The sequence below is a fragment of the Heptranchias perlo genome, chromosome 3, assembly GCF_035084215.1.
Source record: "Heptranchias perlo isolate sHepPer1 chromosome 3, sHepPer1.hap1, whole genome shotgun sequence".
In the NCBI taxonomy this organism is placed as follows: Eukaryota; Metazoa; Chordata; class Chondrichthyes; order Hexanchiformes; family Hexanchidae; genus Heptranchias; species Heptranchias perlo.
The window spans coordinates 126,450,632-126,463,062 of NC_090327.1; the positions used below are offsets into that span (position 1 = coordinate 126,450,632).

Genomic DNA, 12,431 nt, shown 5'->3' on the forward strand with positions numbered 1-12,431 from the left:
CTCCATCATAAGGTCAGAAATGGGGATGTTCGCTGATGATTGCACAGTATTCAGTTCCATTCGTAACCCCTCAGATAATGAAGCAGTCTGTGCCCGCATGCAGCAAGACCTGGACAACATCCAGGTTTTAGGCTGATAAGTGGCAAGTAACATTCACGCCAAACAAGTGCCAGGCAATGACCATCTCCAAAAAGAAGATTCTAACCACCTCTCCTTGACATTCAACGGCATTACCATCGCTGAATCCGTCACCATTGACCAGAAACTTAACTGGACCAGCCACATAAATACAATGGCTACAAGAGCAGGTCAGAGGCTGGGTATTCTGTGGCGAGTGACTCACCTCCTGACACCCCAAAGCCTTTCCACCATCTACAAGGCACAAGTCAGGAGTGTGATGGAATACTCTCCACTTGCCTGGATGAGTGCAGCTCCAACAACACTCAAGAAGCTCGACACCATCCAGGACAAAGCAGCCCGCTTGATTGGCACCCCATCCACCACCCTAAACATTCACTCCCTTCACCACCGGCGCACTGTGGCTGCAGTCTGCACCATCCACAGGATGCACTGCAGCAACTCGTCGAGGCTTCTTCGACAGCACCTCCCAAACCTGTGACCTCTACCACCTAGAAGGACAAGGGCAGCAGGCACATGGGAACAACACCACCTGCACATTCTCCTCCAAGTCACACACCATCCCGACTTGGAAATATATCGTCGCTGGGTCAAAATCCTGGAACTCCCTACCTAACAGCATTGTGGGAGAACCTTCACCACACAGACTACAGCGATTCAAGAAGATGACTCACCACCACCTTCTGATGGGCAATAAATACTGGCCTTGCCAGCGCCGCCCACACCCCATGAACGAATAAAAAAATCTTCAAAGATTTGTGCCCCAGGTCATATACCCCCAGGTCTCTCTGTTCCTGCACCCCCTATAGAATTGTACCATTTAGTTTATATTGCCTCTCCTTATTCTTCCTGCCAAAATATGTCACTTCGCCCTTCTCTGCGCTAAATTTCATCCGTCATGTTTCTGCCTATTCCACCAGCCTGTCTGTGTCCTCTTGAAGTCTATTACTATCCTCCTACCAAGTTTTGTATCATCTGCAAATTTTGAAACTGTGCCCTCTACACCCAAGTCCAAGTCATTAATATATATCAAGAAAAGCAGTGGTCCTAGTACCGACCTCTGGGAAACATCACTGTATACCTTCCTCCAGTCCGAAAAACAACTGTACACCACTACTCCCTGTTTCCTGTCATTTAGCCAATTTTGTATCAATGCTGCCACTGCCCCTTTTATTCCATGGGCTTCAATTTTGCTGACCAGCCTATTGAGTGGCACTTTATCAAACGCCTTTTGAAAGTCCATATACACAACATCAACTACATTGCCCTCATGAACCCTCTCTGTTACCTCATCAAAAAACTCAATCAAGTTAGTTAAACATGATTTGCCTTTAACAGATCCATGCTGGCTTTCCTTTATTAATCCACACTTGTCCAAGTGTCTGCTAATTCTGTCCCGGATTATCATTTCACATGCTTCCCCACCACCGAGGTTAAACTGACTGGCCTGTAGTTGCTGGGTTTATCCCTAACTCTAACCCTTTTTTGAACAAGGGTGTAACATTTGCAATTCTCCAGTCCTCTGGTACCACCCCCATATCTATAGAGGATTGCAAGATTTTGGATTTCTATCCTGTAAACTAATTTAAATGTTATCTTTCTGTATGAGTTGTATTTATTCAGCAGTTTGTTACATATTATGTCAATTAATACAGCTGCTTTTAAAAAAAGACTTCACCAAAACATTATGCAATATGTACTGAGAGAAACAACTTCTTGCCAACGATGAATAAAATTTTGACTGTAGTGTCATGAATTGTTGTGCGTTGTGCTGGAGTTTTCATCAATTCCAATAAAACAAACGTTAAACATAAAACAGTGGCAATTATACTAACCAGTCACACTTAAGTGATGACACAGGAGGAAAAGGGGAGTCATTGCTAGTGGAACAAGGAGGAAACTTTGTTCTTTCTCAGGAATCGGGGAACATCAGTCGAGGGGCTTTAGTGAGTTTTTGTATCTGAGATTTTGGGATCATGTCAATTTGGATTTAAAAGGAAAATATACACAGACTCACAGTCTTTACACTGCCAATATCATGCCCTGCACCTCCCACTTCAGATGTCTCCTGGCACTGGGTTCCCCAACCACAGCTCTCGTCACTTACTCACAACCAAACAACAATATTGAAACCCATTGAATCTCTATCTCCCAACTGGCCTCCATTTACTAGCATTGACCGAGAGCCATGTCCATGAAACGCAGAACAATCAGGATAGTTGTGCTCATCAGCTGCCAAATAGATTACTAGAAAGTAACATGAACAGAACAGGCACATGATTATTACTGGCCAATCACATTGCTCAAAAGAGGTACACCAATTTTTTTCATTTATAGTGGTTCTCCTTTATCCCCGCTCATTCCCAAAAAATGTAGGACTGTAAGTATCTGAGTCATACAGTCCCAGGTTTGATTCATGGCTTGTGCTTGGGGAATTATGGGGAGCTGCAGCTGACCTCAGCACCTCGAGTCGAGAGGAAAATCAGGCAGGTTTGCACTTCTGATCAAAATCCAGTGACCCCTGCTGGAAGCGTATGTGTGTGGACATTGCATGAGGACAGGATTGCGCTTGGCTGTTACGCCTCAATCATTGACTATGATATCAACACTCATTGTCTAGACTCACACGTGAAGAATGGCCATTTGAGTGAGGTATGAAGTGGAAACTAATTGCCAGTGGAGTTCCACGGGGGTCAGTGTTGGGATTGCTGTTCATAATTTTTTAATATATGTGACTTAGAGAACAGAATTTTTCTTCTGCGTCTTAAGGGTGCATTTACATTGCAACCGCAGTATTGATAGTGGTTTTGATTCACACCAACACTGCAGTTATTAGTGTAAAGGCATCCTCAATCTGGAGTCAGGGTACAGCTTGATATGAAGCACAGCGAGAATTCCTGGAGGAGAGAACTGCATTCTCTTTACTTTGGACTTTAACACCTGATTTACACCATAAGTTTAGCATTGGTGCAAAGCTTTACACTGCCACTAAACTTGTAATATAAATGCATCATAAATTTGTAGATGACACCAGATTGGCTGTATGATGCTAATCAATGAGCGATAACTCAGATAACTCAGGGGCACCTGGTTAGGCAAGTGCAACGGGCAGATGTGTGGCAGATGGAATTCAACATAGCAGATTGTAAAGTGATGGGAGTTGACAGAAGTGAGAATGTAGAACACACTTCACATAATACTGTACTTGAGTTAACAGAACAGGAAGAGATTTGGGGGTTTTGGTGGCTAGTTCAACTCAGTGTTCTTAGGCAGGCAAGAAAGCAAATAGAATATTAGGATGTATAGCAAGGGGTGTGTCTTGCAAGTCAAAGGAAGTGATGTTGAAAATGTTGATCTGGCTTTGGTGAGACCACATTTTGAATACAGCTTTGGTTTATGTATTGCAGAAAGGATGTTGGATTATGAGGGCGAAGGCTGATTCCTGAACTTAATGGGCTGGGTTTGAGGAAGGATTGTCCAATACAGGACTTTATTCTCCTGAGAAGAGGAAGAAGATGAGGGAGATTTGTTGGAGGTCTTTAAGTTTTTCACGGGTAGGGAGAAATTAGTCCCAGGAAAATTCTTGGACACAGGATTTGAGAACTATGCATTATAGTTTAAAGTTAAGGGTGTCAAATGAAAATAGGAAATTTAGGCAAACCTTTTTTCAGTAAATGTGATAGAATTGTAGAACAGAACATGTTCAGTTCAGGTTGCTCCAGAACCACTCGGCTAACAACCTGGTCACAACCTTGATCCATACATGGAGGCAAGAGCTGAATGCCAGAGGAGAGGTGAGAATAGCTGCCCTCAATGTCAAGGCAGCATTCTACTGAACATGGTACCAAGAAGCTGTAGCAAAACTGAAGTCAATGGGAGTTGAAGGGAAAACACCTCCAATAGCTGGAGTCCTACCTGACACAAAGGAAGATGGTTGTGGTTGTTGGAGGCCAGTTATCGCAGGACTAGAACATCACTGCAGGAGTTCCTCAGGGAAGTGTCCTTGGCCCAACCATCTTAACTGCATCAATAACCATTCCTCTATCATAAGGTCAGGACTGGGGCTGTTCACTGACAATTCCACAGTGTTCAGCTCCATTCATAACTACTCCAATAATGAAGTCGCTCATGCCAACCTACAGTGGAATCTGGGTAGTATCAGGCTTGGGCTGACAAGTGGCAGGCAATATTTGTGACAATGCCAGATAATAACCATCTCTAACCAGGGAAAACTCAGCCATCTCGCCCAAGCTTTAATGGCACCAGCTTGTGAAACCAAGTTCTCTCACCATCAACAGCTTGGAGGTCACCCTTAACCAAAAGCTTAACTGAACCAGCCATTACCAACACTGTGGCCACAAGAGCATGACTGAGGCTAGGCAGCATGCGACGAATGGCTCACCACCTGACCCCTCACAGCCTCTCCTCCATCTATATAACTCAGGCATGTGATGGAATACTCACCACTTACCTGGATGGATGCAGCTGTAACAATACTCAAGAAGCTTGATACCATCCAAGTTAGAGCAGTTTGCTTGATCGGTGCCCCTGCCATTGGACTCAGTATCCTCCCCCTCCACCACCAGCGCACTGTGGCTGCAGTAAGTATAATTTACATGATGCACTGTAGCAACTCCTCAAGGTTACTGCAACAGTACCTCCCTACCCTGCAGTCTCTACCACCAAGAAGGACACGCAATAATGTCGTGGGAGTACTTCACCTCTAACTTTCCCTCCTAGTCACACGCTAATCTGACTTGCACATGGATCACGAAACCCTCGCTGAATGAATATCCTGGAATTCCCAACCTAACACTTTGGTCAGAGCACCGTCACCGCAAGAACTGCAGCGGTTCAAGGAGAAGGCCGTCACCGTTTTCCCAGAACAACTAGGGATGGGCAATAAATGTGGTCTTGTCAGTGTTGCCCACATCCAGAGAACAAATAAAAAAAATTGGTAGTTTTAAAAAAAAATGTGACTGGATGGATTCCTGTTGGTAAATTGGATACAGGGCTATTAGTTCTAGTATGGAACCTGATCGGAGGTTTGGAGGGTAATCTAGTTGGACAAATGGTCTCCTCCTGCCCAATACATTGCAATGTTACGCCAAATGCAGTTCAGTGGCAGAGAATATTCGAAAACTGAAATAGTAATGGAGTATGTTGCATTCTGTATTAGCCATGCAGCCAGCGTAAAACGCGAAACTTTTTTTTATCGCAAGGATTTTACTTTTAGGTGTAAATTTGGGATCTATACAAGCTGTCTGAAGTTAAAGTGTAAACATTTATTGAAATTATTAATGTTGGATATATGGCATAAAACGCCAAAATAAACGGGAACTTTGTGTATGATGGATACCCCCCGACCTGCAGATTATGTAAAATAAGCATTATTCAGACATATATTAATTTTCACATTGGAACCTTTCAGATCGTGTTTCTGTGTAATGGAATTAAAATTTGTTTCAGTTTACTAAAACTACAACCCCAAAGATCCATTTCACATATTCTATAGAGATTTACTTTTTGTAGGTGGGGGGGGGAATATACTGATTAAGGGTTACTCCCACAATATCTAACGTAGTAGACATTTAAATTGGGGGACAGTAACACACTCTGTGACAGCTCTCTCTTCAAACCCGGAAACCGGAGTCGAGTGAGTGCGATCACAGAGGCAATTAACCCGCCGAAACACACAAGGACAAAAAAAAAAGTTAACTGTAGCAACAGAGAGAGAGAGAAAAAAAGCAGCAATTGGATGTCTATCCAGAAGAGGTCGGTCGCTGCAGGAGTAGACGCGATCCTCACCCACTGAAGAGTGAATAAAGTGGGAAGTTTGGTGGTATATTTTTTTTTGCCCCCAGTGGTTGTTGCCCCAGTTTCCTGGATGCAGCGTACCGAGGGGGGAGCCGAGCTGAGCGCTGCCCAGTCCGCCGCAGCGGTGTATTGGGCGGGCGATCGTTCGCGGACGGCCGCCTCCGAAAACCCCGCGCTCATGACTTCCCTCTGCGAAGACGAGGAAGAGTTTGACTTCGGCTTTCTCTTCGAGTTCAACCAGCGGAGTGCAGCCTCCAGCACCGCCGGAGGAGGAGGAGGAGGTTTGTACAGATCGCTTCCAGGGGAGTTTTTGGGAGACTGATAATGATGCTGTTGTGGTTGCATCTTGACTTGTCCTCCCTCCCCAAAATCCAATCGGCTTGTTCTGCAATAAGCCTCTCTAATGATCACAGTTTTTTGTGTGTTCCTGTACGATTTAGTTCTTGCTATGGAGAGAAGGTCGGGAGTGACAGAGAAAATGAACATGTTGAGTAAGGTTAGGTGACACGAACGCACCTGTTGCAAGGTAGCTTGTATTAAAGGCCAGAAATGTGATGTAAAGAGGCAAAACCATCATCCCGACGGAGAAACTTAAAAGAACGAGTCGAGCACATCCACGTGCATGCATATGTATTTTTATGACAGCGCTCAAACCAATATACACCCTTAATTTCCTGTTTTTCTTTGGTCATGCTGAAACTGTGGTCGTATTTATATTTCTCGACGTCATTTGCTGATTTGGTGCAAGTTGTTTTTTTTTCCTTTTTTATATTTAACACAGTGATTGTTTAGAAACTGCTATTAAAATAATTTTGGGGGAAAAAACACGTGTTGACTGTTCAGGACGAAAGTGCTCACAAATGATTTGCCACTTCATTAACTGTTGAAGCATCGCGTGAGAGAGTAATCCCGAGTAAATTGTAAGGATGGATATTTTGCACTTCAGGCAGCTATCCTTTTCAGTATTAAGGTGAGGGGGGTTCAGTGTTGACTTTGGTGGTGCTGTATCAGGTGTTGCCAGCTGGAGTCAATTAGCAATTGTAATATCAGAGAACACTGGAGGTAACACTGGTCAAGAGGTTACTATGTATCTCTGCTGAAAAACTGAGAATAATGGATATTACGGAGTGATCAAAACAGTCTGATAATCCCACAGCCACCACTATACTGTCCAACTGCTTATCGGACATCAAACTGTAGATGAGTGAGAACTTCAGGTTAACAATGGCAAGATGGAAGCCATCCTGTTCAGCGTCTGCTAAAATCTCCACATCCTACCCCCTGATTCTATCCTCCTCCACCACTGTACATTCAGAACTGAACCTAATGGTGCATAACCTCAGTGTCCTATTTGACCCTCTGCCAAGCTTCAGATCGTACGTCCTAACCAGAACTAAGGTCAGCTCCACACCTACTTCATCCCACCGCCAGGCTTGATTACGATGCCCTCCTTGCTGGCCCCCTGAGTTCCACATTGTATAAACTGGAACTCATCCAAGAATCTTCTATGTATCCTATCCTGCACTCACCAACCTCCATTTGGCTCCCCATTACACACATCAAATTGAAAATTCTTGTCCTCATCTGCAAATCCCTCCATGGCTTTTTCCCCCATCACTACAATCTCCTTCAGTTATACATACCAGCACGCATCCTCTGCTCTTATGCCACTCACTTACTTTCTACTCCTCCCTCTGCTATCTTGATACCACACTGTGGAATTCTCTTTCCAGGTACCTTTCTTCCCTCCTTCATAATCCCCCTGAAAATGTATCCCTTTGACTATATCTTCACTGGCTTCCTCTAACTTCTCCCCTCACTTTCTGTTGTCTGTTTTTGCCTCTGTGAAGCACTTTGGGATGTTTTATTATGTTAAGAGTATTGTATAAATCAAGTTGTACCGCAGACTGTGAATGCAGAATTCAAAGTTGATAACTGCCACTTGAATCCTAGACCGCAGCCTTGAAATGAGTCCAGAATACCTGTATTTCTATAAATCTTCATCAAGCAGCCATGACCATTCCAGACGTGGGACCAGTTATAGAGTGTAGGAGACTGGAGGGGCAATGGGAGGGTATGTGTCAGTCCTACAATTGGAGTGTTAATGGTAGACAGTCAGCAAGTACTAATAGCTGAGGATGAAATGTCCATCTATGACTTGAAAAGAACCATAGTAAATATAAAAAATTGCACTGGCAGTTTCAGATTACCTGTTGGCAATGTCATGGGAGGTTTACTATTGTAAGCAAATATAAGATAATGGCAAAAAAAGGCATTCACCCTATAGAAGCTAATTCCCCATGTACTGTAACTTTTCTATTATAATACCCAGCTATATTTTGAACATCCATAATGTTTTTGTCTTTAATGCCCTGCTTGGCAGGTTATTCCAAACATGAAACACGTGTCAGTAAAGAAGGTGTCTCCAATATCTGTTTTAAATTTTATTTTCACTAATTAATAATAGTAATCCAAGACTTAGACACTCTAGCTAACACTTCAGTGCTGTACTGAGGAAGTGTTGCACAGTCGGATGTGCCGTCTTTCAGATGAGATATTAAATCAATACTGCATCTGCCCTCATAAGTAGACGTAAAAGATCCTATGGTACTACTTGAGGAAGAGCAGGAGAATTCTCTCCAGTGTCCTGGCCAAATTTATCCTTCAGCCAATATTAACAAAACAGATTATCTGGTCATTATCTCATTGCTGTTTGTGGGACCTTGCTGTGCGCAAATTGGCTGCCACGTTTCCCACATTACAACAGTGACTACATTTCAAAGGTACTTCATTGGTTATGAAGTGCTTTGGGATGTGGAGTAATGAAAGGCACTATATGAATGCATTCATTCTTAAATGTGTGTTCTCTGTCCCCACTCCCCCACCTTAATTTTAAGCAATATTATGGATTAATTTTGACACTGAAATATATGATGCAGTTTTGGGTCCACATTTGTATTAATAGCAGCTGCCAGTGTAAATGTGTACAGCCAGTATCCCACATATTGTAGGTGTGTGATGATACCTGTACTGAAGCATTAAGGGCTGAGATGTTATTACATTATTTCCCTATAGTACAACAATGACTGTACTTCAGAAGTACTTCATTGGCTGTGAAGCACTTTGGGACGTCCTGAGCTCATGATAGGCGCTATATAAATGCAAGTTATTTTTCTCTTCTCTTTCGCTCTCTCTTTCTCCTGCAATTAATTACGAAGATTTTTTACAGCCAATATATATTGTGTTGTGTTAGACTGTTGTTAGCTCCTCCATTAAATTGACTAATAATAACCATGAAACTACCATGGAATTTTTTGCTATTATATTTTGGTCATAGCCACCTTTTAACCAATGGATTAGGAAATTATTTTTAGCAAATTTTGAGAGAAAATAACATCCAAATCAAATTCATTCCCAACTGTCAACATGTGATAGGTTAGTTATTTTCCATGCTCAATATTACTGGCACGCAAGTGGTTTTTCCAGGAAAGTATGAATCTATATGTGGATTTGCACTATTTTTCTGCTTTGGTGTTATTAATAGCGTTCATCACAGATGAAAGTTTTATCAAAAAAAAGTTCATGCAAAACAAATGACTTAACTAAAATAGTCAGTATCCAACCAGTTAACAAAAGAAAACTTAAGGTTCTGGAGGCCAAATGTGCCGAAGAAACTGAAACAGTTGCTTGGGTTTTTGGGATTCCTATCAAATATTTTCACGGGTCTACTGAAACCTTTGGCAAGCCAACATTGTTGCCTAAAATGTACTTTTCTGAAATGAATGTGGGTAATTCTGCATTCAGTGACTTAACTACTTAGGTCTTTGGTATCGCTAGTTAAATTTTACAAATAAGGAGTCTTGGTCACCAGTGCTCTCCTTCCAGGCAATCCACAGGTTCTCCAGTTTTAAACACAACTTCACCACTGCCAGAAATGTAATAATTTTTGTCAAAATAGTTGGTGAATTTCCGTGCTTGCAAAGGTGAGGAATACCAGTGCTGAGAACAGAATGTTTTTCTATTTTTTTTACATCAACTATCAACATCACGCACTGCCAAATCAGGCTTAGCGCAGGCTAGATTCAGAGTAAAGCTCTCTCTAGTCAGCCTCAACATTGTGTCTGAAACCTAAGCTTAGAAGAGCACCCGTACTGTGTACCAGTGTGACATTTCTGTTTCCCATGCCAACAGTTCTCTGAGCGAGAATTATAATTAATGTCAAATTATGGGCAATTTGTACTGTTGAGTTGTGCTGTCATTAGGAACTGGTTTCTATTTGGAATCTGGGAGACGGCGATCTGTGAACCAGCATCTGGCATTTAAACTGTTAAATCTGGCTGCCTTATCCTGGTGGCAGGCCTGTAGACCCAGGTTCTAATGGATCTGTGAGTCTGCCACCAGAGCAAGGGAGTCAGATTTAGCAGTGAAAATACCCGAAGCTGGTTGACAGATGCAGGTCTCTTTGAATCCGAATAAAAACAGCACCAGTACACAAGTGGCTGGAGACTTGTAAAACTGGCTTACACAAGAAGCAGCAAGGAAAATTTCGCCCCCTCAGTCTGGGTTGGGTTGAAATCCAGGTTCTAGAGGTGAAGTGGCTAAACCACTGTGCTACTCCCTTTAGGAAAGCAAAGGGAGTGGAGGCGAGTGAATGGTGTTGCTAGTTTGTAGAGGCAATACAAATTGTTTCCAAATGCTTTGTGAACAAAATGTGTGTACAAGTCTACTTGTGGAAATGAATGAATTAGACCAAGTTGGGAGGAAAGACAGCTTAGTTTTTTGCTGTAGTAATTGTCCAGATACAGGATTCACAATACTGATACAGCATCAGAAGTGAACACAAATAGGTATTTTTCAGCTGGGCCTTGTGTTAACCCATTTTTGAATCTTTTGTAGAGAACTTGCATTCAAGGAAAGGTTAAAATCCCCATAATATTTAATTATCGAGCAGATTACCTGTGACTGTCCTTACCTTATGAAAATAATTCTGGTACTGTCCTAGCACTACAAAAAATATTAACTCTAATCAGCGTGATGCCAAAATACAAAACCCTTCAGTGCCTGAGTTGGCACAACATGTTAGATTACTGATGTCGATTATTGTGGATTGATGGGAGATGGGTTTGATCCCTTCACTCTGCTGAATTTCCAATCTTCAACTGCATTTCTGTATGGAGGAAAAATTGGCTGCCAGTAGCCAGTAAAGAGTGGCACTGATGGAGGCTTGCAAGTGGGTTTTCCTTATGATTTCTCCACTGCAGTTGGTCCATGGCCTGAGAAGATCAGAATGATAGTCGACTGAACTCTGACTCTTGTCCAGTAAAGAGCAGCAAGTTACAAAGCAAGCAGAAGGCTGAGCTATATCAGTATAATAAAACTGAGGCCACCATGCTGACGTCGTATCGTGCTCTGGTCAAGCCTCACCTTGAATACTGCATTCAGCTTCGATCACCGAGGCACAACAGTAACATCCAAGGCATAGGAAATGATGCAGAGGAGGACCACGACGCTGACATTGAGCACCAGGGGACTGAGTTATGAGGAAAGGATCGAAAAAACTTGGATTTTTCAGTCTTAAAAGGAAATGACTTAGGGGGAACCTTTTATAGAGGTATATAGGATGGGACATTAAACCAAGGTCCTGCAGTTGATAAGATACAAACTGGTAAAATGTAAGTTCAGGATTGATGTCAGGAAGCACTTCTTCACACAAAGTGATTAATGGGCTGGAATGGTCTCCCAAGTAGGGTAGTGGAGGCACAAACTTTAAACTCATTCAAAATGATGGGGAGAAATCTTTTGATTTTATAACTTTTTAAAAAGAGAAACCCTTTCAGCGACTACAGGGATGCCATGATGCAATTTTGTTTTAAAGAGAAGTCTTAATATTTTGATACGTTTAAAAAGAAAAATTGGAGTGGCACGACCCCAGTGATGCACCATTTTGGTGCAAGGCAATGTGGATCCTCATCTTCAGTTCCCCACAAAAAATAAAGTGGTAGACCCAGCTCAGGTTGAACACTTCTACCAAGGAAGGGGGAGGAAAATATTTGCTGTATCATCTTGTCCTATCCATAGTAGGAGCAGTATTGGCAGGAACCTTGGAGTAAATTCACGGATCCTGTGCTCCTGGTAGGGAGCACATTCGAAGCGTAGGTCAGAGATATGGCTACAGTGTTGTTTCCCTGATTCTTCAACCCACACCCTTTGAGTGCAGCTTCCTACTGAGAATGTGGCATCAGTGATTTAACTCTCCTGTCCCTTAGCTGGGAATGGCTTATGGTGCAAAGATGGGAAGAAGATTGCTAAATGGCAGAAATAAATATTGATCTTCTTGTATAATAGGAGCATTCAACATTTATATCAAGTTATTTTTTGTTCTGGTTTAAAAAAATACATTGGTACAATTGTCATTGCCACTTTTCTGTATGTTTCCTGTGCATACCCCAATTATAGTTTATGATTATTGATTAAGA

General features: G+C 42.4%; 1 protein-coding gene across 3 annotated transcripts in view; it reads left to right on the plus strand.

Moving 5' to 3' along the window:
- The window catches only part of nfatc1 (nuclear factor of activated T cells 1), a 226,922-nt gene that overhangs the window by 6,195 nt on the left and 208,296 nt on the right, over window positions 1-12,431 (plus strand). The window contains exon 1 of one of the 3 annotated variants that reach the window (XM_067981950.1): window positions 5,857-6,236. The exons of the other annotated variants lie outside the window; for them this stretch is intronic. Within the exon in view, the coding sequence (XP_067838051.1) occupies window positions 6,026-6,236 (211 nt within the window). The 5' untranslated portion in view covers window positions 5,857-6,025. Of the gene's footprint in view, window positions 1-5,856; window positions 6,237-12,431 lie in introns of those variants that run through there. 3 annotated transcript variants of the gene reach the window in all.